This window comes from Thermobia domestica, chromosome 16 (assembly GCF_964235325.1).
Source record: "Thermobia domestica chromosome 16, izTheDome1.hap1.1, whole genome shotgun sequence".
Lineage (NCBI taxonomy): Eukaryota > Metazoa > Arthropoda > Insecta > Zygentoma > Lepismatidae > Thermobia > Thermobia domestica.
The window spans coordinates 134,899,860-134,926,419 of NC_137469.1; the positions used below are offsets into that span (position 1 = coordinate 134,899,860).

The 26,560-nt window shown below is 36.8% G+C and overlaps 1 protein-coding gene across 1 annotated transcript in view; it reads left to right on the plus strand.

Moving 5' to 3' along the window:
* The first annotated feature begins 5,681 nt into the window (after positions 1-5,681).
* LOC145672623 (fatty acyl-CoA reductase 1-like) overlaps positions 5,682-26,560 on the plus strand; it is a 202,143-nt gene continuing 181,264 nt past the window's right edge. The window contains exon 1 of the mRNA XM_081741783.1: positions 5,682-6,620. Coding sequence (XP_081597909.1) covers positions 5,682-6,620 — 939 coding nt within the window. The remainder of the gene's footprint in view (positions 6,621-26,560) is intronic.

Here is a 26,560-nt window from a genome sequence, read left to right on the forward strand (position 1 = left end):
CTTTGTGGTGGACAAACACTGTATGCGTGAGCTTTCTCGGTGTTCTCCCGTTTCCTCCCACTTTCTCCATTCCACGATTTCTTTCATTTCTCATCAACACCGTCTTCTTTAGCCTAGTTGGCATAATCGAGGAACGTAAAACTTAGATATTTAATTTCATTTTCTTTCAAATCAGCTAGGCCGCTACTTAGACAAGCTTATAAGTATTTTCTTTCCGCATCTTTCTGTTGATTTTTTGTGGCCCAATCCTCTCACTATCTAGAAGTTTGGAGGTTTTACCGCTTCAAACAAATTCAGGACACAAAAAAGAAAGAACATTTTGTCCGATTTGCCGACGGTAGATTCACAAAATACGAAATATATGAGTAAATACATTGTTCCAAACAGAATGTTGTAAATCATAACCAGTCGGTCTCCAGACAAAAAGTTTATTTTTTCCCTCCCAACCGTAAAAGACTCAGGAACACAGATAAAGTATAACCGCTATTTGCAGATGCGGATATAACAGGTTGCCAGATCTACATATTTATTTTCAGATCTAGGGATTTTTCGTCACAATAGGGAAAACCAGATTTTTTAAAAGTGTGGTCTGTAGATTTTCTGTAGTGTAGGAGAATATACTCAAAAATATTGTATGGCACATAGTTTTTTTTTTTTCCAGTGAGGTCAATGAATTATACAAGGCCTATATTTTACTCCTTGAAGGTATCTTACTGGGGAGAAAATGCGAGGACTGATAATTGTCAAAAGAATGTTTCGCTGTCTTCACCTTCCTTTTTAGGTTTCCTCTATCCTACAAGAGGTCTGTCATAAATAGAAAATAATGACCATAGAACAAACAAACTCGACCTTTGTTTCACCTTACAGTGTACGTCTGATGAGGATCTTGGCTAGAAGATCGAAACGTCACGTGTAAATGTGTTTTTATATTAAATAAGTGCAGTCTTGTTCAGCAGTGTGTTTATTTTTAGACCAACGTAAAGGAAAAAAGTGTAAAATTTTCCATATAATTATGCATACAATCCAAACTAAAATTTCCGTGTACTTAAACTTACAGTACAAATTTTATGTCTATTTTTCTCACAATTGTATGGATTGATTGCCCTGTGCTGCAAGCGCTCCATATAATAAACATAAGCTTCAGCAATTATTATAGTAGAAAGCAATGGGTATATGAAGCGAAGTACTGTATTTTTTGTTTCTGAATTTTTTCTTAACTAATATCGATCATTTTTTTATTATTTTTACAAACCAACTCACTTTCAATTTTCCAAATATAGAAAGTGCCCCCCCCCCCCTCATAAAGGAGAATTTAAAAAAAATGCTAGGACAGATTCTGTTTATTTTTAATAAAGAGTTAATACACTGAACTTCAGCTTCGTAAGTATAACGGCTTGCGAGATACTCATTTTTTCCTCAAAAATTCGGATCCTTACTACCTCTTTGGGATGTGTATTATAATGAAAGCAATATAACATCCCAGTTTGGATTAAGGCCTAACTATATACCAAAAGTCATTTCATTTGACTTTGTAATTTGGCCGTTATGATCAGGCACACATAGTTACATTCATTTTTTAAAAATAATAATTTATACATTACTGTCATTCAAAAATGTATTTTTCCAGTAGTTAGCTTCTCTAAAAACTGACAGGCCTCGAAAGCCAAGTAGTAGTATAAGTCCTATTGCTGTTATTACAATTACAAATATCAAATCCAAAAGTGCCTGAAATTCTTTTTTCACTTAGATAAAGCCTACTTACCTTAGGTAAGTAGACGGAAACAAATGGAAAAGGAAGGGAAAGGAAGGTCTTGAAAGTAAAACGCAAATTTACCAGTCTTCAGAAGATACTGTCTACAATGCAGTAAGCAGAGTGAGTCGGTAGGTCAGACTGAGTCGGTGGGTCGCAGTGGGTCATGGTGGGTGGTGGGTTACAGTGGGTCACGGTGGGTGGTGGGTCGCAGTGGGTCACGGTGGGTGGTGGGTCGCAGTGGGTTATGGTGGGTCGCAGTGGGTCACGGTGGGTGGTGGGTCACATGCTGTTGACCCACGACCCACTGATCCACCCAGAAAACTTGACCCACCGACCCACTCCATCTCTGGTGTGAAGTAAAACGTAGTGAAAGAGCAAAGTGGAGTGGGAAAATGTCTTTTCATGCATGTAGCGATAACGTAGCTATATGGTACACTCACACGTGATCGTAGCGTAAGACGATTTCTTGCTGACGATCGTGGAGAAATGACGTCCCACTCAAGTCCCAATCTAAACAACACTTACTTGTAAATCTTATAAAAAGTCATAAAAACGCTAATCATAATGCATATAGAGGATGACGTACAGTTGTATTCTTTGGATTCATATTATGTACAGTAAAGCTCTATAACTATATGCTCTACAGAGCTTTGTGTATTATAACAGAGAAATTTCATCTTTTTATGTGAGGAAACATTGAAAATCCAATAATAATATATTTCTTCAACTTCTCGAAGTAAAGAAAAAGCAGGAGATTGTTAACTTTTCATTTTCGTTCGCAGTAGATCAGTAGAATGTAGAAAAAGCAGGAGATCTCCTGCAAAATCAGTAGATCTGGCAAAGCCAATATAACCAACCCTATTAGGCGCGCTATACATTACGAGATCAATCCTAGGAAATATCTTAGGATTTATCTTCGGAAAAATGTTATGACATATCTTGTAGGAAATCTTACCCTTGTGTGCCATACACGTGAAGATTTTTCCTGTCTGACCGAATGACGTATATCAACATTGTGAAATAGTTCTATTTAATAAAAGTATAAAGTTGAAGAATTACTATGCTAACCACACTGCACATCCCACTGATATTAATATCAGGCGCTATATTGTTAAATTGGATACCTCTAAAAAAAAAAAAAAAAAAAAAAGCATAAGTCAGAAGGGTGCTGGTATACTTTTGGCGCACCACATTTTAGAAGATTTACAAGTAAAATTTAATACTTTGCATGAAAAGACATATTTATAAGGAACAAATTTTTTGGAAGCAACATAATTAAATACAAAGTAATACACCTGTATTTTATGTTTACAACTGTAGGGTTACTAGTGTAAAATCATTATAAATGTTTTAACGACGGTTAAAATAGGTGAGACAATGTTTAGCAGAAAGGGTCCAGCTATTTTTTTCTAAGAAATGCTACAATTTCGGTAGTTTATATTCACATTAGTTTAGTTTAGGTTGGTTCAGGTTAGTTACGGTTATGTTACGTTAGATTATATTAGTACATGGGTCCAACACAATTTTCAAAAAGTGATAGAATTTCGCTTACTTCTATTAATATTAGGTTAGTTTAAGCTAGTTAACTTCATTAGGTTAGATTTAGTTAGGTTGTGTTAGGTCTAAGTACTTGCATCTTCCATTTCTCCTGTAAATTTTGTATGTTCTGCTTACTTCTGGACCCCTTCTGCGAAACTTTTACGTAAGTGAGTGCATATGAAAGTTGACCGGTGTTACTATTTTCCACCACCGGTGTATTTCTGCATAGTTTACAGAAGCTATAATTTATGTTTACGAGTGGAGCGCTACTACCACGATACCATGACAAGTGCTATTCAAACTCGTATCATTGCCAAAATGCACTCGTATTCACTACTTCAACTGACGCGCCTGCTTCCTTCGCTCGCACCCCCTCACTAACGCTCGGGACTCCGCTTAGCCCTGCTCTGACTCGGCTAAATAGCATTCGTACTTTCTAGGAACAACCTAGCACAACTTGGTTTGCGTTTTTTGCACTATAGTTTTTATACTATATATATATATATATATATATATATATATATATATATATATATATATATATATATCTTGACCCCGTATTTGTACGCAAATCGTAAAAGAATTGTAGTTTATCAACAATTGCTTTTGTTGGTCCCCTTCAGGGATTTTATCTATGCTATGTAAGATATTTTCATGTCGGTCAACGCAAATCATTTAGGAAATAGTGACAAATTATAATTTTTCAACAATTATTTCGAGTGGTACATCTAAAGTAAACCTGCACGATCAGAAGATACCTCATCATTTGTGTTTTCATTTGTTTTGTTTTCACTTTCTCTCACCTGATGTCGCTTAAATCGAAATCTTACGAATTTTCTTTCCGAAATAGAGCGTGCTCTAAACAAGAGAAATCTCATAGGATCGTTCAGAACACAGGAAATGACATGGGATCTATTGCCATACACGTTGAGATTTTGACTCTAGGATAAATCGTAAGAGATTTCCTAGGATCTATCTTATAGTGTATAGCCGGCCTTACAGTGTTACATTCACCTCAGAATATTTATAGCACATTGTTGTGTTCTGATAAGTAAACGTCAATCAAAGAAAGAACCGCACCAATCGTTGCGATATCACAACTATTACAATGAGAGTAAGATAGATAAAAAAAAGCATGTCAACACTCAAGAGTTATATAATTCACGCATTGTCTTTTTCTTCTTCCACAATCAATGTTGCCAGATCTACTGATTTTGCAGGAGATCTCCTGCTTTTTGTACGTTCTACTGACCTACTGCGAACGAAAATGAAAAGTTAACAATCTCCTGCTTTTTCCTTACTTCGAGAAGTTGAAGAAATATTATTATTAATAATATTGAATTTTCAATGTTTCCTCACACAAAAAGACGAAATTTATCTGTTATAATACACAAAGCTCTGTAGAGCATATATTTATAGAGCTTTACTGTACATAATATGAATCCAAAGAATACAACTGTACGTCATCCTCTATATGCATTATGGTTAGCGTTTTTATGACTTTCTGTTGTTTAAATTGGGACTTGGGCTGGAAGAGTGGCTTAGATCGTTTCTCCACGATCGTCAGCAAGAAATCGTCTTACGCCACGGTCACGTGTGACTGCACCATATAGCTACGTGCATGAAAATACATTTTCCCACTCCACTTTGCTCTTTCACTACGTTTTACTTCACACATGTTTGTATCAAATACTATTAATATAAATCGGGACTTTTCCCTTTCATTTGCTCAACGTAGTACATCGGAAATGAATTCTGGATTGCTTGTTTTGACTACTCCTCCCTTAATAATGGCAAATTTTATTGCCCCCCCGGATTTACATTCAAACGCCACCACTGTATGTGTCTACTGCTTTCTCCTGTTTTTTATCTTCAAATCTCCTGCTTTTCCAACTGACTGGTCTGGCAACACTGTCCACAATATATATAAACAAATCTGTCAACACTCGAGAAAATTCAACTCACAGACATCAAATTTAAGGAGTAGACCTCCAGTTCCTATATCGAAAGCATTATGTAGGAAGAAGCCAAAACTGGAATAGGGTAAGCGGAGTTTAAACTTTACTATATTCACCTACTGCTTTCCAATTCAATTACCATTTGTATGATTATTGTTGTATGTAAATGTTAAGTAACGTACTGCACATAATATTTTCTTTCGTTAGATTATTTGTATTATTGCTGTGAGGGTAGGATGTGGCATTCCGTCCACATGTATTAAAAATATTTGTGCGTCTTGTTTGAAACTGAGCGTCATATAAAATATCGTCATTTAGATTTCATTAGGCACGAGGCTTAAGACGTAATAGGATTCTGGCAGTGCTTTGTCTGGATTACGAACATTTTCGATTGTGTGCAGTTGTGGTGGTGTAGCGCTGTGTTCAGTAAAATGAGTAAAATACTAGGAACGTCAAAAAAGAAAAGGAAGATTCGCGATGAACTTTCATCTGAAGAAAAAGGGAAGCAAAACAGAAAGAAAAAAATTCAAGAGGACTGGCTAAATGATCCAGATTTTAAAGGCTGGTTAAAACGAGTGTCGGGTATTGACTGTAAGTGTAGACATGTTGTATGCAATGTTGAACTACAATGTGGGAAAAGTGATCTTCAAAAACATAGCAAAGGTCTAAAACACAAAAACGCAGTGCAATCACTTTCGGCAACACTATCAATCAGTGGATATGTGCAGAAAAATAAGACAGACACTAAAGATACTCCTACGTCCTCAACGAAAGCGAAAGACGCTGAGATAAAAATAGCCGCTTTCTTCGCTGAGCACAACGAAGCGTTTCAAATAGTTGAGCACCTAGTTCCCGTTGTTCAAGATATTTTCAAAGATTCTACAATTGCTCAGGAACTAAAATTAAAACGAACGAAATGTACGAGTTTGATCAAGAATATTGTTGCTCAGGTTGAAAGAGATGAAGTTGTGAACGATATCAAAGATACCGATTTCTCCATTTTAGTTGACGAAAGTACAGATATTGGATTTAAAAAGTTTCTTTGTGTTCTTGTGCGCTATATTTCACCGATAACAGGGACAGTAAAATCTCAGCTCTTGGAGTTGGTAAATCTAGATTCACGAGACTGTTCGGCAGAAAACATATATACCGCCTTTAAAGAGTGCCTTATTTCCAAGGATATACCCTTAAATAATATAATCGGAGTTGCTTGTGATGGAGCCAGTGTTATGGTGGGGGCCAGAGACTCTTTTGTTTCACGCCTTAAAAAGGATTCGAGTGACCTAATTTCCATGGGATGCATCTGTCACTCTGCAGCTTTAATCGCTAGCAAAGCCTGTGAGAAACTCCCGCGGGCACCGGAAGAACTCGTAAGGAATATTTCCTCCTATTTGTCATGCAGTTTAAAACGAAATGCACAATTTCACGAAATTCAAGAATTTTTGAACACGGAAAGGAAAAGAAAAATTCTCAAGCCTGCCCTTACGAGATGGTTAGCAATGCATGCGTGCGTGTGTCGTATTCTTGAAAATTGGGAGACGCTCAAAAGTTTTTTTCAATTAGCAGTCTTCGAAGATAAATTGAAAAGTGCAGAAATGATATTGACAGAACTTAACAATCTATTCACAAAGACATACATGTTTTTCCTCAAATATGTGTTGAGGTACCTTAATACTTTTAATGTACTTTTTCAAGGTCGGAAAATACTTTATTCATACCTTAACCGAATCTTCTGTGCATCTTCTGAAGGAGATAGGGCAGAACTTTTTAGTGTCAAGTGCTTTACAAGATATAGAGACAGTGAATGCTTCATGTACCAGAAACTTTCTTCCCTTGTCCGAAGTGTACCTTGGCCCGGACGCTGAGAATTTGTTAAGTGAGTTACCAACTTCCGGGGCAGAAGAAGTGCGAAAGAGATGCTTGGAATTTATGTTACAGTGGTGACTGAAATTCAACGACGCTTACCAGTGAATCAACCTCTCCTTCGTGAACTAAGGTTTCTGTCTCCCTCTGTAGCCTTAGAAGGAAATTCTAGAAATGAGCTAAAAGAGCTTACACACTTAGCTAAACATTTCAGTAAGCGTATTGACGAAAACGATTTGTTTATTGAATGGAGGGTTCTGCCACACTTCTTTAATGCCAACGAAAAAAGTAATTTAATGGTTATAGAATTGGATATTATGTGGGATTTCATGTCAAAAACGAAAGATTTTAATGATGAACTTAAGTTCCCCAACTTAGGCAAGCTTGCAAGACTTGTACTCACATTGCCCCACTCAAATGCTGAATCGGAAAGAATTTTCTCCATTGTGAATGATGTGAAACAAAAAAGAAGAACAGAATTTGAGATGATCTCTTAATGCAGTGGTAGTAGTGAGATAAGCTTTTCAGGCGAAGAACATAGATGCTCTTCCTTCAAGGTCAGCAGCGCTCATCTTTCTCTCCACAACGCCGATGATTTGTACGACTAATGATGCTGAAGGTCCTTCTGCACCCCCTGTTCTGATGTCCCTATGGTGAGTTAATATTATTGTTAATATTTGTCAGATTTCTTCAGTATGTGAAACTTTGATTTGTTGTTGTTGTTGTTGTTTATGATTTCATTAATCTAATGGCTCATATACTGAATTAGAAATATAATGTTTTGCATCAACCGATGAAGCCGCTGTTTGTTGCAAATCCAGGTTTATAAGCACATGATAGTTTTAAACTTCGATTTGCGCAAAACAATGGTTTAATTAGTTAATGCAAACCATCCTCGTATTAATTGCTAATATTTAGTCTGTAAACTTTTCTTCCTGTTAGTGAAGAGGGTTTTGTAGAAACCCATGTTAACTCGGTAATTGAAAGTTATAAAATTGATAAAAGAAATATTGTGGGAAAAATCATGCAGATGTGGGAAATTTTCATAATTGATGTGGGAAATTCAACTCTAGGCATCTGGTAACACAGACGTTAGCACACTTGCGTACTTAAGACGGGAGTTCTTCGTAGTAGGAACAACAATAATGTCAAAGTGACTTAATAAAATTTTAAGACATATTTTTAATATTTTAGTTGAGGTGAATATATTTGCGGGCTGATCTAATAACTTACTTGATAAATATACAAATTAGTGATTTTACAAGTGGAATATAAAAATGTTACGCAAATAACAAACGTATTTACGTTGTGTAATTTGAGTATGCAATGGAATTTAAAATATTATAGGGAAAGCAACCAAATGTTTCTTTAATAATGCTATAAAGACATTTGTCTTTAAATATTACATGGTTTATGTAGCTTAATTGAAATTATTACATTATCGGTAATGGAGCTATTTGCACGTAAATGACAAATTTTAAAATCGTATGATTTAAAATGTTAAGCTCTAGCATAGAATATTGAATACCTAGATTATTCATTTCTCTATAGCTACAGCTGCAGGTGCAAATGTTAATTCGTAGGTAGATAGGCCTAATTTTCTAGTCTTGATTCTAAAATTCCTTTCAAAGCTACCATATTTCTTTGCACTTGAGAGACTAATATACAAATTACCATACATTTTGCATTTTTGACAGCTGCCCAAAAGTGAAATGCAGAACAAAAATTTCTTTCTCCACATTTAACAGATTTCACAAATTCCTCTTGGTAAGTCTTTACTTTGGCCACTTCATTTTTTCTTTTCTTTTCTTTTTCTTTTCTTTTCTTTTCTTTTTTTTTTGATTCTTCGATTCAGCGATTTGATCTTTCCGTTCCGGTTTTGAGAATAGGAACCAACCTATTAATATATATATATAAGTTACTAGGTTGGTTCCTTTCTGTACCAAAGTTTAATATTTAATTCACATAGTATTGCCGAGCGAGCATCAGCGAGTGAAGTTGGTTAGAGGCTCGCAGGGCACGTTCTTTTCAGTCTTGGTTACGAATCGGTTCATTGAACGATTCATTGAATGAAATGGCCAAAGTAAAGACTTGCCTTCCTTTTAATTCATATGATCCCATTACGGTACCCATTATGAATTGATTATGAACAAATAATTCCTTTCGTACAGGTGAATAATGAGAGCCACTACATTGCATACTGTATTTTTTCATAAAAACATCTCTTAAATTTCATAAAATTCTTATTAGATTAATAGTAGCTTTTTATGGATATATTTTATCCCCCCTCCACCAATTTTAAAAAGATGTGTTCAATTAAACCTACCAGCATCAAAAATATGGCAGGGTAACTCCCGCAAACTTGTGTTTTGGATATATAAAAAAAGACGTGAAGTTAAACTTTCATGAACAGATCTTATTCTTCTTCACGTTTATCGACTTGAAAAGGTTCCGTCTATGAGACAGTCAGGCCCTAAAACATTGAGGAGTTTGTGATACAGCAGCTGTTAAAAACGAGCACATTAACTACTAATCTATTATATAAAAGAGAACGCACAAATCCTTTGTTACCTCATCACGCTAATACGGCTGAACCAATTTCTTTTATTTTTGGGGGGTTATTAGGATTTGGACCCTAGATGGTTTTTATCATATCACTTTAATTTTTAATTACCAGTGTCTTGAGATAATTGACCATTCAAGTGTCCATAACGTACAAATCCTTTATTAGTTCATCATAGGTATAAAAATAAACGTATTTATATGCAACCCGCATGACCGTGTCACTCGGCGGGTTAACATAAATGACAGGCGATATAATGTTAACATTTACTGCAATCTACTATGGTTTTTATCATATCACTTGAAAGCGAAAAAGTAAAAATTATCTAAGTAACAAAGTTTATTGCGTTCCGGGGTGACCGCAGCGAAGCGGGGCGGGTTAACATAAATGACAGGCGATATAATGTTAACATTTACTGCAATCTTCTATGGTTTTTATCATATCACTTGAAAGCGAAAAAGTAAAAATTATCTAAGTAACAAAGTTTATTGCGTTCCGGGGTGACCGCAGCGAAGCGGGGTGAACGCTGCTAGTCTATTATATAAAAGAGAACGCACAAATCCTTTGTTACCTCATCACGCTAATACGGCTGAACCAATTTCTTTTATTTTTGGGGGGTTATTAGGATTTGGACCCTAGATGGTTTTTATCATATCACTTTAATTTTTAATTACCAGTGTCTTGAGATAATTGACCATTCAAGTGTCCATAACGTACAAATCCTTTATTAGTTCATCATAGGTATAAAAATAAACGTATTTATATGCAACCCGCATGACCGTGTCACTCGGCGGGTTAACATAAATGACAGGCGATATAATGTTAACATTTACTGCAATCTACTATGGTTTTTATCATATCACTTGAAAGCGAAAAAGTAAAAATTATCTAAGTAACAAAGTTTATTGCGTTCCGGGGTGACCGCAGCGAAGCGGGGCGGGTTAACATAAATGACAGGCGATATAATGTTAACATTTACTGCAATCTTCTATGGTTTTTATCATATCACTTGAAAGCGAAAAAGTAAAAATTATCTAAGTAACAAAGTTTATTGCGTTCCGGGGTGACCGCAGCGAAGCGGGGTGAACGCTGCTAGTCTATTATATAAAAGGGAACGCACAAATCCTTTGTTACCTCATCACGCTAATACGGCTGAACCAATTTCTTTTATTTTTGGGGGGTTATTAGGATTTGGACCCTAGATGGTTTTTATCATATCACTTTAATTTTTAATTACCAGTGTCTTGAGATAATTGACCATTCAAGTGTCCATAACGTACAAATCCTTTGTTAGTTCATCATAGGTATAAAAATAAACGTATTTATATGCAACCCGCATGACCGTGTCACTCGGCGGGTTAACATAAATGACAGGCGATATAATGTTAACATTTACTGCAATCTACTATGGTTTTTATCATATCACTTGAAAGCGAAAAAGTAAAAATTATCTAAGTAACAAAGTTTATTGCGTTCCGGGGTGACCGCAGCGAAGCGGGGCGGGTTAACATAAATGACAGGCGATATAATGTTAACATTTACTGCAATCTTCTATGGTTTTTATCATATCACTTGAAAGCGAAAAAGTAAAAATTATCTAAGTAACAAAGTTTATTGCGTTCCGGGGTGACCGCAGCGAAGCGGGGTGAACGCTGCTAGTTTTTAATATAAGAAACAGTAGATTTCAGGCTGTTATTGGATTTGGATACCGTTTCCTACTCCGGTCCTTTTACAAGCCGGCGAGTGGCGATGTTTTAAAGAAACAATAGTTTCGTAGATATCGTTATTGTGGAAAGTGGAGGTGGACCCGGAACGCTTTTGAACTGCATTGTCCTCAGACCAAGCTTCGAAGAAAGAAATCAGATCAGGCTTCGATTTTTTTTTCAGTGCGGTAAAGCGAAAAGAAATTAGTCACCACTATCAACGATTGTTTTATACAAACCTCAAACAATTACTATGAAGTTGCTGCCCTCGACTCGTGTTTTATTTGTATACAGGGTTTTCATAAAGTATGGACGGATTTAATTCGCTTATAATTTACATAAAAATGCTCATATTGAAATCAAATAAAGTGCAAACGGTAGCGGAAGGATTAAATTTTTACCTGTAATCTGCACCAGCTCAGTTCATTCACCGCCACACCTCCAACTGGGCGCCATTTACGCCCACACATTCGCGTAGGCGGCGCTGGAATCCACTCACAGCGTTCCGCCGTGTTTGATCCGAAATGCCAGCCACAGACGCCCTGATTTTGTCCTTTAAGTTCTCCAAACCACTTGGCTTCTTTGCATAAACTTTCGTTTTCACATGACCCCAAAGCCAGAAGTCGCAGGGAGTAAGGTCGGGTGATCTTGGCGGCCAAGCGGTCGGGCCACCGCGGCCAATCCATCGGTTAGGGAATTTCTCGTCAAGGAACTGTCTCACCTTGATTGCATAGTGAGGGGGTGCCCCGTCCTGTTGGAACACGATGTCGTTCTGGATTCCACGTGCCTCCAGTTCCGGAATGAGGTATTTCTGCAACATATCCAATTACGAATCTCCATTCACGGTCTTCTCTTCAAAAAAGAACGGTCCAATCAGATGATCATAGGACACAGCGCACCAAACGTTCACTTTAGGGCTATCTCTCTCATGTGTCTCAAATTCCTTTGGGTTTTCCGTGCCCCAAACGCGACAGTTGTGTCGGTTAACCTTCCCGGAGACATGGATGGAATTTGGTAAGAAACTGACCCTTGCCCTCCCTCTCCCTCTCTCAACGTGTTCAGAGTTGCCGCTTATCTAACAGTGTTGGCAACTAAAAATTTAATCCTTCCGCTACCGTTTGCACTTTATTTGATTTCATTATGAGCATTTTAATGAAAATTATAAGCAAATTAAATCCGTCCAGACTTTATGAAAACCCTGTATTACATCGAAGAGCAAATCCGATTGCAGCAATTCAATTATTGGAACACCAGTTACGTGTCATTTGTCGTGGAAGACAGATGTGGTTGTGTCAGTATGGATGGTAGGAGTGATTGTAAGATTACTGTAAAGAAAAAATATAAAAGTGGTGCTAAAAAGCGAGAACACAAACGAAGATGTGATTCACAAAAAGCTGCATGTGAGCCAAAATGCAGTATGCAATTCAGTAGAAAATTTCAACCAATTTGATATTAGAACTGATTTATGAGGAAAGAAACATTATTTCTGTGAGTGCTTTAATTATTTAGTGTTTCAAAGTTGACTTGAGATTAGTTTTTACTTATTGCACACGTATGTATATATTTTGGGTTTTCTAAAACATGACATTCATTTGTTTAAATAAATGGTTTAAATTCATTACATAAAAAAAAAAAAACAATACCACTATATAAATAACTGAAAGCACTAATTCCGGTATTGTGTGAGTTTACAATAAAAAAATGATAATGCCAATTACACACTGTATGAGTTACTATTAAAATGTTCCTACTTCAGATATTTTGTAATTAATGTTTTGCTTTTGTATGAATATATGGGATACTTTTTATGGGTTCGAAGATGGACTTTTATATGTAATACATATGAAGAATGCCAAGTACATTTTCTACATTTTTATACAGTGGGCCCTCATTTCAGTTTAGCAGGGTGGGCCCTATGGTTGCCAGTCCGCCCCTTTGGACGAGGGGATTTGTTTCGTTACTGAGTAACCATTTTCGTAGTGGGAAGCATGTACGAGAGACAGTGGGTATATTTCAAGAATGATGTAGGGCGCCGAAAGCATAATGAAGTGCACGTAAATGTTGAAGTGTATACAATGTACAGAACTCAATTTAAGCGGGCTTATAAGATATAATCTTATATATATATATATTAACATATTACTTTAATTAGAGTTATCCACCTTGAGTACATGTGATCCTTATAAATTAGTATTTCATAGTGACATAATAGCTTTTTCCTGTAAATTTTGGTTCTCATGTTGTTCAACTCTACCACTTTTTTCCTCGTCATCATTGTAAGTGTTAATTTTTGGTGTACATTAAGTATATGGAGGCACTATTTTGAAGATTTACGGGTAACATCTATAGATTCACAAAGAAGGAGTAACATATAAGGAATTTCAACACTAGCATAATAGGGTAGAAATAGTCTAATCAGTATGCCTGTAACTGAAGCAATACAGTAGAACGACGACAATTATAGTGTTATTGTTGTGTATCTACCGTACATAAAGGAATAGTACTCAATATGAACTCTCCCAAAGTAGTTTTGAGCCACATTATTGTAAATAGCGCTCCCCTCGGTGTCCTAACGCTCTTGCAAATTGCCTATTTTCACCTGCAATAAAATTTCTAAGCTACTTCGCAACAGTGTCATCAGCGCCCTAACCACCAGTGCTACTTTTCTTCCGGGGGATTAATAAGTATTCCCTCGAGCAAGCATGCCTAATAAAATAGAACATCGCCAATAGTCTAGAATATGCTGATAAATATTTGCAGATACGGCAAAGCTGAAGCTGTTGGCATACATGAAAGGAACTCTTAAGTCATTTACATTAAGTCTTAAGTTAATTTTTTCTACAGTTTATTCAAGAAACGTTCAGTACCTCATGTAAACAAATACACGTGGTGATTGTTTCATTTTATTGGTTAAAGAGCCTTAAGGAACATCCATGCGGCAGAAGAAAATAGTCCATTGTCAAGTTAGCTGTTTTTCAATGTTTATGTTGCTTATAAGGCTCATTATCAGAAATGCAATTTCCTTACAGTTAAACAACAGAAACAACATTGTATCTAAGAACTAAATTGAATTAATGCAATAAAAGAGAATTCGCATGCGTAGAAGGTGGCTTTGACTCATCTTACGCGCGAATCACAGTTTACAATATGGCCGCGTGCGGGAAGTATGTAAAACATGGACAGGATACAAGCACGTGTTTCTCGAAAGGAGCGCTGATCGATAGCCAATCATCCGATGACTGGCTGAGTAATACCATTCTGCAATGTTTACTTCTGGATCAGAATATTCGTTGAATGAACTTTAGTACGCGAAATTCTCCCTTCTTTTGTTATCAATGTTCCATATTCCACCACGATGAGGCGCTGTAAACAAGTGTGGATCAAAAGTTAATTTGACGAAGTGTACACTATTTAGTGTGCACTCCATTTGTAGACTTCGAGTGTGCACTATGCACTTTTGGACACGGCCTATATTTATAGCGGCACGGTGTGGTAATGTTAATTTTTATATCTTATACTGGAGCAGTTTCTGTAGGTTAGAGACCTAGCCCAATATTGCAATATGTCATGAATTCGATCTCTTAAATATTATAAGCAAATTCTTGAAGCTGCTCTCCAAGCAGTTTCAGAAGGCATGGGAATCAAACAGCCTCAAAAGTGTACGTATACCAAGTTCTACACAGTAATTCCGTTAAAAAATTCTAGTTGCAGAGATGACTTCGGTCCTACTCCAATTTTGCATAAAAAGGAACCTATATAAGTGAAAAGGATAAAGGCAGTGTTCTAGCTGAAAAGGGTGCCAAAATGTGTATGAAGTTAATGCTAAAGATTCAACAACAGTAATGTTTACATTTAACGCAAACGGTGATACAACTCACCAATGATAGTGTACCCTTATATCCGTATTCCAAAAGATGTGACAAAGTCTGTTCCAAAGCGATGGGGTGTTGGACATAGTAATAACGGTTGGATGAAAGGTGAGGTATTCTACGAATACAAACAACAAAATGTTAAATTTCCAATAATTTATTTTGTTGATGGACATGAGACGCACCTAACATACCAGTTGAGTCCGCTATGCTGTGAGTTACAAATAGAATTCATTGCTTTGTATCCAAATGCAACTCGAATATTTCTAACAGTAAATGTTGCAGCATTTCGACCAATAAAGATAGGGTAGAGAAACGTGGTTCGGAATTGGAGGCATAGCCTTCCCGATGAAATGTGAATAAGCTGAATTTTTCTCCTATTCTTAAAGAAGAAGCGGATAATTATATTTTCCCACAAGGATGTTATAAATAGAGGATCTGCCCATATGTATCTTCATCCTATTAAATCGATGAAGCCAAAAAATAACCGAGCATCCGCACGTCTGATTGGCTACTCTCGTTTCTGCCATTGTCTGATTGGATACTTTCGTTTCCGCCATGATTGTTGGCTCAAAATATTGCGATCCTATTGGGCAGAGTGGGCAGAGTAGGGGTGGCGAAACTGTGACGTATGGCTTCAAGATTTTGTTCTAAGGGCAGATCCTCTATTTTCTAAGATCCTAGTTTCCCCATCAACTATTAAGAATGGTTTCCCCCCTTTGACCCAAATAGTGTGAACTATATAGTAAGTACATCAGGAACACATCTACATCCTCACTAATTTTTGCTCAACATTCTTGTGCGGAAACAAAACGAAACTATTGTCTTAACAGCTGAGCAGTTCTCAGACAATGTGGAAGAAGATGTATTACAATTGGAAAGCACTAAAGTGGAGAAGAACTCGGAAGAGAATCGTAATGTGGAAATGTCAGCCTTATATTGTTTGTGAAGACATTTCAAAACATCTACACAAAGCAGTAATTCAGTTTCATTAGGGAAAGGAATTAATGCAAATGTTCTTCAAAATTCTCTAGTAGAGGACCCGTCAGTCAATTGAACAGAAGAAAATCAGGTGCCGTCGTATATGAACAAGAAGCAAACATAAATACTCGTGATTAAAATAACTCCAACAATGTTAGACCATCATTATTTTCTGGGAGTGCAAATGTAGAGACATTTGAGAATGAAGTCAGTGCATTGTGTTCAGAAAGTGCTGAGATGAGTAAAGGCTCAAGCAGGTAATTGAAAATTGGCAATTTAAATTATGCGTCATTTGCTGATCATCTGCATTGTCTACAGACACCTAAGCGCAAGGAGAAACACAATATAGAGCGCCTACCCTTTGTTGTCACCTCAGAGAAATACCAAGAAATGATAAAAGAGAAGGAAACCTGGAAGAAGCAAATTGAAGAAGAAAAGAATGAGAGAGGAATCCTGATTCGTTTCTGGCTGTACAATCTTTATATTCTATTTTTGCTGGAGACATTTTCCTTTCTTTTTCTGCCTTGGATTCCTCTTTTTTTCCTCTTTCGAGGAGTTTAGATTTAAGGCACAGATATTATCTCATCCCAGTTTGCCTATGTCCTGCTATTTTGATTAATGCAGGACATAGGCAAACTGGGATGAGATAAGATCTGTGCCTTAAATCTAAACTCCTCGAAAGAGGAAAAAAAGAGGAATCCAAGGCAGAAAAAGAAAGGAAAATGCCTCCAGCAGAAACGAATCTAAAAATTGTACAGCCAGAGAGGAACCAGAAATATATGAGAGTTGCGCCAGAACCGGAAGCATTTCTCCTCAGAATTCAAAACAGGAACAAACTGTAAAGAGAAATTTGTTCGGTGCCCAAATTAATGTCAATAAGAATTCCAATAAATCATGTCGAAAATGTGCACTACCGTTAAACACAACATGAGAACGCGTTCTTTGATTGCGAATTAGTATTTGATTGCGAAATTATCTGAAAGTAGCATGTTTGACATATTTTTATAGTCTTATCATAATAACTACAAATCACAATGTTTTTGGAACTATATCGAGATGTGCATATATGTAGAATGAATCAACGGTCTGTTGCTTTAGAATAGAATATTTAATTACAACAAACAGTCACGCTGTTGTTTTCGAATATTATATTTGGATATTTTGCAAATTTCTTAAATCGATGTTAGTTAAATGAGAATACAAAAAGCAGGAACTAAAATTTAACTTTGCGGGCTTTTTTGGCTGCAAAGTTTTTTTACAATGTCCTCAAAAGATAGTTTTGAAACTAACTTACGCTCTATGGATACGATCCTAAGATTGGTGACACGTTGTTGTTCTATTAAGTTTCTTAGGTAATTTTTTTATGATCTCTAATTTGCTAAAACTTCTTTCCTTATAGTGAAAATAAATATTTGTCGAGTTTTATGCCCTCCCATTGGGCGCCCAAGGCACAAGCCCCGTTTGTTCCCCTTAGTTACATCACTGCTGATATTTACGCATGTGACATGTGCAGTGGCGGCTGGTGGATTGTGGTTTCGGGTGTTGCAGTACGAATATGATCGGAGACGGAAGATATAAAATTGATTCATTGACTAATCAGCATAACTTTAGATACAAATGCTATGCGACGTGTGAAATTAAATAAAATTCTATTTTTTTAAAAAAAAATAATAATGCAGAACATTTTATTCAGCTACTCACCTTATTTAATTAGTAAGTCCATTCTCGTCTCTTTGGTTGGAGTAAATTTGTCTAATACATGCTGGTTGAACTCTAGTATTCCCATTATCAGGTGTGTCTTGATGGAAAGCATAATCAATATGACAACCTTTCTTGGAACATTCAATTCCTTGAAAGTGTCAATTCTTTTCGATGTGTAAAAACGCCTGTCTCCGTTTGCTGACATCATAGAGACAGTTAATATTAATTTCAGAAGCTTTGTAGATTCACTACATAATTTTCCTAGATTATTGCGAACAATTCATTCTAGCAAACCCAGTCCCTGACAGTGATTCAAATTCTTTTGCAGTTCGTGGTAGAAATTAATGTTATTTAAAAAATGTAAATTAAACACACTTTATTCACGCTTTATCTAGAAAAAATTAAAACAATTATGGAAATATATCTAAGATAAACAATTTTGCTGCCATAAGATGTACTATGGAGTTAAACGGATTTTTTTCTAACACTCTACTGAATTGCCCTTTGTTTGTTTTGTCTAAGCTTTAATTGCAAGTTTTTCCTCAGTGGAGAGCTAGGGAAATTGCTTTTTTGTAAGTTATTTACAGAAGTCATGGCATAGTATTCATTCAGAATTTGTAGGTTATTTACAGAATTAGAGCACACACAACTCAAATAAATCTAATAAATAAAAACCAAAACAGCTGATACAAAAGAGGTATATGAATCGCGAATGTTGCATATACACCAGCCCACACACGTGCGTAAAAGAAAAACTACATTCCAAATCATCCGTCTTGGTTGTAAGGTAAGCAATGCACGATGAACACAATATACAGTACTTCCACCCGAGGGGAAACAATGCTTATCAATGTGATACATTCTGGAAAGCAAACTTTGAAACCCGCCAGATGTAGGATCAGCGTGTAACACAAGTCAAAAGTCAACTAACGTCAAAACAAACAGCATTGAGAGTTCTACACCCAGAAATGCTTGCTGGGAAAGGTCCAAAGTATTTGAAGGGGTCCAATACGTCTAAGTAATATCGAACCTGTCTTATTTTGCACGCGAAAAGACAATAAATAATTAATTATTGAGTTATTAATATTTGATTCTATACATTGAGTTATTAATATTTGATTCATAAATTGCTGTACAAGAAACCTTCATTATCTATATAAGGTAAGAATTTACTTGTAAATGCGCGTTTGCTTTCATTTGTTTTCTACTCTATTACATGTTTTCTTTCTTATTTTGTAATTTTGTGATCACTTCTTTTTGTCATTATATTGCTTTGCTTCTGTATAGTCCCGTAATTTAAAAATATGAATGCATAAAACTAAATTCCATTGGCAACTGGTAGTTAAGTAAAATTCAGAAATCTTATTTACACGTCAAAAACCTTCTCGTTCACTTGAAACCGTGCCTCGTTGTTGCAGAAGCATTACAACGACCAGAGCCTTTAATTTCTGATAGGAGAAAGGACACTTAACGTTCGCTCCAATTGTCGCGCTATAGAAATCTGGTCGTTGTATGCTGGCTGCTATAAATTAGAGACTGTGTGATGGATTATCTTTCACTTTTTTAAACGGATTAATAGATTTTACAGCCATAGAAGTAAAACATATGTTATTTAAAGTATATGAGAGTATTAGCAAGTATTTTTTCCTGTTCTTTACTACTACTACTGCTAATAATATTTTTTTTCTTGAAATAGTTCGGTTGTTGTGCAACGCTGCAACACTAACATTAGCCGCCACTGGACATGTGTCTTACATGGTTGGTCTATTGTCGATATTTTGTAAACTCAGATACTAACAGGTGCCAGGCAAAGGCGCCGATCCTGGGGGCCGGGGGGGCCCGGCTCCCTCAAGGCTCATGTGGGCCCCCCTATTGTAATTATGAATATACAATATTTGGCATAATTTGAGTGCAATTTGTCTTAAAATCCTCATATATATACCTTCTGCATTTGAATGGGCCCCCCCAAATCTACAGAGAAATCAGCGTCCTTGGTGCCAGGCAACTTTTCATGAACATCCTGTTTGGGTTGATACTATGGCTGTATAGAGCAAGGATGTTATAAAATAGAGGTTCTGCCCATACTATAAAATCGTAAAACCATACGTCATAGTAACGACACACCTAATCTGCCCGCTCCGCACCATTAAGGTCACAATGTTTTGAGCGGAAACAAGAGTAGCCAATCAAAGTGCAGGCTCAGACGATGCTCGGTTGTTTTTTGGCTTCACTGAGTTCATAGGATGAAGATTCGTATGGGCAGATCCAGGCCCGCATCCAAGGGTCGACTAGGGGGCCGGGCCCCCCTAAATTTTTGCTGACCCCTAAAATTTTCAAGGAAGGCTTGCAAATCAACTATAATAGGTGATGAACTATAATATGGTTGGATCTTCCCCCCTAACTTCTACCACCCCCTTACATTTTTTGGCTGGCTAACGGTATGAGCAGATCCTTTACCTATTTTATAATATCTTTGGTATAGAGGCTTTCATTGCAGCACCTTGAGGCTTCACGCCGCACTGATTTCTCAAGGTTAAAACGATTATAATTTTGTGATTGTAAATATTTCTGTATAGTCATGCAACGAATTTGTGAAATAAATTTCATTCCACTCACACGTATCTTCTTTTGTTATTGCAACTTGCAAAATCAACGGAGTAAATATAATTGTATGCCCATAACATTTATGTGAGAAAGAACAAACCTCCACAAGTAGATTACAAACTCAACTTCCTGCGAGGAGTGATCAAAAATTGCATAAAAGAAGAAAAAAGTTCTCATCATAAAGGGAAAGTCGACATGTTATAGCTATGTTTAATTAAACAAGTAACTTATCAACAAGCACACTAATTACTGGATTCTATACATCAAAATACTGATAAAATGAAACACTTTCTCTTGTTATTAATTGAGTTGATTTTGAGTTTAACGTCCCGTTCAGCAGCGAGGCTATATGAGACGTGGACCTACTAATTAACGTGGAATCCGAACCACATGAGCTCCCAACGGGAATCGAACCCGGGTCTCCTACGCCAAAGGTGCGTACGCTAACCGCTTAGCCACGAAGGAGCTCTCTCTTGTTATTAAATTCAAGATAAACCACGTTGTATGGAAAACATAAACACACCATAATTAGTAATACATATTAAGATTAACGTATCAGAGACAGCATTTAAAGAAAAGTATCAAGACATAGCTCTCATGGTAAAAAGTGCTCAGACTTGGAGAAATTTTTAATGTGCTTGTCAGTAACGAAGCGTGAAATTTCGAAATGGGTAGGCTGAAATTAGACCCCTAGCTAGGGGTAGCTAAGAGGGGCCAAATCCCCTTGCGATCACGGTAAGTCGGATGAAACCTTTCAGTTGTTTGTTGTATGTATATATGAGTGTAAAGTGAACTGAAGTTAACAAACATTTCTTCGCCAGTGGCGGCGCCATAGGGGCGAGGAGGGGCGACTGCCACCCCAATATTTTTTCTCACCACTTCTTCGGCTCTATTTTTCTAGAACCGGTGAATTCATGATCACGAAATGCTGCTGTAGAATTCGCCACTGAAATTGACATTGAAATCTTTCTTTTCGTTATATTGTTCTTATTTGCTGCCCTTTTCACATGAAATTTGCCACATTCATGTCTTTGCCGATTATACACATACTAACTTTATAAGAAACACCGGAAGAAATCGTTCTCAAATTATATTCGTACAACAACATACTTATAGACATGCGACAATCATTTTGGACATGACGGTGCATTTTTATAGCGTGTAGGTTGTAGGCATACATGCTTCTAACATTTACAATTCACTTATTCACTGTATTCGTTTGATATGCTTCTTTCAATATTTGTGTAAGTTAATGTTCCTGTGTTGTACTTGCATTAAAGAGTGTCCAGAAACGTGTCAATGTTTACTTGTTACCCACAAACTTATAGCTGTTCGATCAGATATAAACTGAATTGGTAGAAGCTCAGGATTAACTACTACTACTACTACTACTACTACTACTACTACTACTACTACTACTACTACTACTACTACTACTAATAATAATAATAATAATAATAATAATCAAAGCAAAAGAAGTGTGGTCGCCTCGCCCTTCCCAAATTTTTGTCTCCCCTCTTGCCCTCTACTATTACGAGCCTAGCGTCGCCATTGTTCTCCGCGCTTTCAGTTAATCACACTCTTTTATGGTACCACCTAGGTTTGAAATGTCTTACTTGCTTTTCATCAATCCTTTTTAATCATTCTTTAATCATTCACTCCTTTAGCCTAAAGGACATCACGGAACATGGCGGACATGCTGGGTATCAATCTTTTTAGTTCCTCTTGATTATTTTTTAAATTGTGAGGTTTACGCCCTTGGTTTGATTCAAGTTACAATATGTTTAAACAGATTGCGCTAGTGGGGCATGTCAGAAATTTGTAAAGACACATCATATAAAGCTGAACATAATAAAGATGAATTTGAGAAAAGATTACAGTATAATTTATAGTTTTGCTGAGAAAAAATTCAAGGAAAATTACTTTTACCCCACCCACTCACTCTCTCCACGTTTACGCATTTGGTCATTTAGAGTTTTGTTATCTGTTTGTTTTATTGATTCATTTTTATTGATTCGTTTATGGGTGAGAAGAATTACAAGTTATACCTTCGAGTTGTTATATTTTGTTTTTCTTTCTCATAGTATATAAGAAGTGCTATTTATTCTTTGGTGTAGTATATATATATAGTGGTGTAAGATATTGATTTCTTAGTGTGATTAGAAATTGTGATTTAGAATTATGGTTATAATAATGGAGAATACTCATGTCATTTCATCTAAGTTAGATCGTTTAGTTGAATCCCCCTAGATTTTCTGGTAAATTGAATGAGTCGGTTCAGTTATTATTATTATTATTTTTTAACCATTTGAGGATTTTTCTGTTATCCATTCCCTTCGTGACGTACAAAAGCGACATCTTTTACCACGTTGTTTATTAAATGGAGCGCGTGTCTTTCTGTTGGCTCTGCAGACAACTGTAGAATATGATAATATTATGTGTGTGCAAATAAGGAGGAAATTAATAGAGGCCTATCAGAACAGATTATTTCGCAAGTTTTAGAACAAGAAATGAGAAGTAGGGAACAGCTGGATTCTGAACCAGTTTTAGACTGTATTTTTCATAAATGGAAATTAATATTAAGTTACGATACGAAAATGCCATTAACAGAGCAAATAAACTTAATAACAAACGGATTATTTCCTTCGTTCTATTCTGTTGTGTCAAGAAAATCTTTCACGTCTATTCAGGAACACAATAGGGGGAAATCTTAGGGAGTCTGTGCTTAATTTATCGCCACATTGATCCGGAGGGTGGAAGTGTCCATGTTGTGTTCGTTTGTGGGGCACTTGTAACCGCAATTTTTCAGTATGATCGTTTTTGTCATTATCCGTCTCGAAAGTTCATTTGCCCACTCTTTTCGAGAAATCTACTTCCATAACACACCCTTTTAAACTTTTTGTTATACAATCAGTCTTCTAACTCCCAATATATTGGGAGATAGAAGAAGAAGCTGAAGATCGAGAAACTTGGACCGGTGGACGAAACATTTCAGGCCCGAACCTAAGAAAAAAAAAAAAAAAAGAATTCATTGATCCCAGGATCTGCCAAAAACAAAAGTTCTTAATAATAACAATAATCTCTAATGCGTTGCCAGAAAACTTCTTGTCCGCTACGGCGAAGGGGGAAAAAAAAGTGCGTCGTGAGTCGTGGTAAAGTGTTCAAGTCCCACTTTCAAGTCCAGACCAAGTAAGTTTGTAGAGGGAAAACATCATGTCCGTATTGTTTTCGGCAGATACTCCCATTTTCTCGTACATTGTCATTGCGCTAACGTCATGTGGACTCGCCTATCCTAACGGAATATTCGGGAATCCCTCACTTCCAGTGGGGAATAACTTGCACCGCCACTAAAAGCACTTGCACCGCCACTCTGAATCATGCATTTTTGGACAGAGCACATCACGAGTCTAAGACGATAACATGCCGCCTTAGCTCAATGGCAAGTAGTTTTTAATATGATACTAATCTGTTACTGAATATAGCAACAATCAATTGTCACGTTAAGTAATTAGAATGCTAATAAAAGGACAAGTGTCATTCATTTGGGGCATTTATTAAAACCGTCACCTTAGATGCTAACAATATAGAAACAAGTAATATTTACAAAATCATGATATAAGACATAAGGAGTACAGTGGTTGGGGTCTATCAAGGAGAAATCCCTGATACTCTCGTGTGTTTTTAAATGTCACATAGTCCTCCTTCCACGACAATATGCCATGCAAAAGTAAAGTTCATCAGCACAGTGCATATACTCACAAACTCAGGCCTCCCTTCACGACTGTCAGTCCTGGTTGGTTCATCCTGGATGCAGATTGAATATACCAAACTACACTATTAGCAGGCGTAGGTCGAATGATGATAATTGTTTTAAAACGCCAGATTTATAGTATCACAAAAACTATTTTGGTTTTAGCAAGGCACTGTTTATGCTGGTTTCTTTTTATTATATGGAAAATATGTTTTTTCAATTTCTTTCAAAATAGACACCCTGAAAGTTTTTATCTTATATATTTTGACAATAATATATTTTGATGCCACTGGAAAATCCGTTTGCGCACTAGTTTTTCATAGGACGTGTTGTTTTTTTCTTTTCCGTGGTTGGATCGTATTGTTAACCTTGTTCTTTAATAGAACTTTTACAAGGAGACATCATAAAGTATATGAGTGTATAATAATTTTAAACTTTTCATCGTTTAATGATATTGGGAATATAATAATCCCCCTTTTAATAAAGTACAATGGTCAACTGTTCATGAAAACCAGTGACATAGAATCCCTTAAAATTTTTCATCATTTAAGACCTTTATAACCATGGGGCTGGTGCACAAAAGAAAGGAAAATTAACACTAGAGGAAGGAGGCACTAGAAAACACACACACGAGAAAAAAATCACTAAAAACTGCTGGGTCCGTGTAGATGTCTAGCGTGATCCCAATGCTATATCCGGGAAGGCTGGAAGTCGGGAAATCCTGATTTTGGTGGTGCGGCACGTCGAGAGTCAAGGGCTATCTCCTGGAAGTCTGCTATCAGGAAGGCGTGATCCTTGAGCCAAAATGGACAGCATCTTGTGGTCTGGAAGTCGTGAGATCCATCATCCAGAAAAAAACTGCGACTGGTAGGCATCATCCATGGAAACGGGTAGCAAGATGATGGGTAACCAAGGTGCGTTTGTGAAAATAGGCCGGGTGCGGAAAAGAAATTACATGACAAGAGGCACTAAATTACTTGTTAAAGACTTGTGAAAACGTTTAAAAAACGGGACTAAAAGAAAGAAGAAAAGGGAGAAGAGAAAAATTAGGAAGAAGAGTAATACTATTGCAAAAGGAACGTACAAGGAACAAAAGGGAGTACGTAAAAATATGTATAATGGCGTACTGAAATGAAGAAGGCACCTGATCAATCTGAGGGAGAGGCGGAGATTCCGGGGTGTGTGACGTTATTGGTATGAAAAAGAGGAAGATAGGATAGTTTAGGAGCAGCGGGTGGTGGGTAAGATACGGTGTAAGTGTGGTGGGTAGGCGTTGGCTGGGTAAAGGAGCGACGAAATTTACGAGTTAAAAGAAACTTGATGTAAAAGAAGCCACCAATGATAAAGAAGAGAAAGATGAGGGGAAAGCATTTCGTCCTAGCGACCTTAGTGATATCAAGTGGGGTCGAACCAGCCGTTCCCAAAAAAGGACGCAAGAAGGAAATGAGATGGAGAGTCTTTCCTTACGCGTCTAGGAAAGACAATGACGTAAGTAATGAATGATGCCGGTATATTGCTTATAGGGAGAAGGAAAAGCGTAGAGTTTGTTATGAGCGTAACTAGGAGTCGATGCACGGGAGAAATGGTGTGTGTACAGCGGGTTGCCTAAAACAGGAGACGAAGCATATGCAATAATGAACTACCGGAAGAAAAAATTGCCGCACGGGAGCAGTATTGTCTGTAATGTGTGTTGCCTACCTGTAATTATGGCATAACGAGAGAGAAAGTCGGAAGTTTTGCCAGTGTGGTACTACAGAAAGGGATCATGATTCACTAGGAACGTTAAATTAGATAAGCAAAACATAACGTGAAATGTAATTGGTAGTTGGGTTTTGAAGTAATGTGTGGTCGGATCCTATTTAGAGGTACTGAGAAAGCGCTTGTACTTATACTCAAATTCGGGGTCTGGGTTTGTAGGCGGGATGTACAGTTTCAAACGAGTCTTAGCAATGACCGTTGGCTTTCCATCAATAACTAAAAGATACTCATCAGCTGAGACATTCGAAATCACTTTGTAGGGTCCCTTATAAAGACGGGATAATGGCTTACAAGTATTAGGTTTTTTTGAGGTATCTAAGACCATAACTAGACTGTCAGGGAAGAACTGTGTTGGATTTTTGGCCTTCTCAATGCGCTTCTTCAGATCAGTGAAAACTTGGTGTTTTCGAAATTCAACTAGGTCCCTCATTTCTTTGAGTGCAAGTAGGAGATCATTAGTATTCAAAGTTTCTTGTTGAACGTGTAGCAAATTGTTTAATGGTAAAGTGGGATGAAT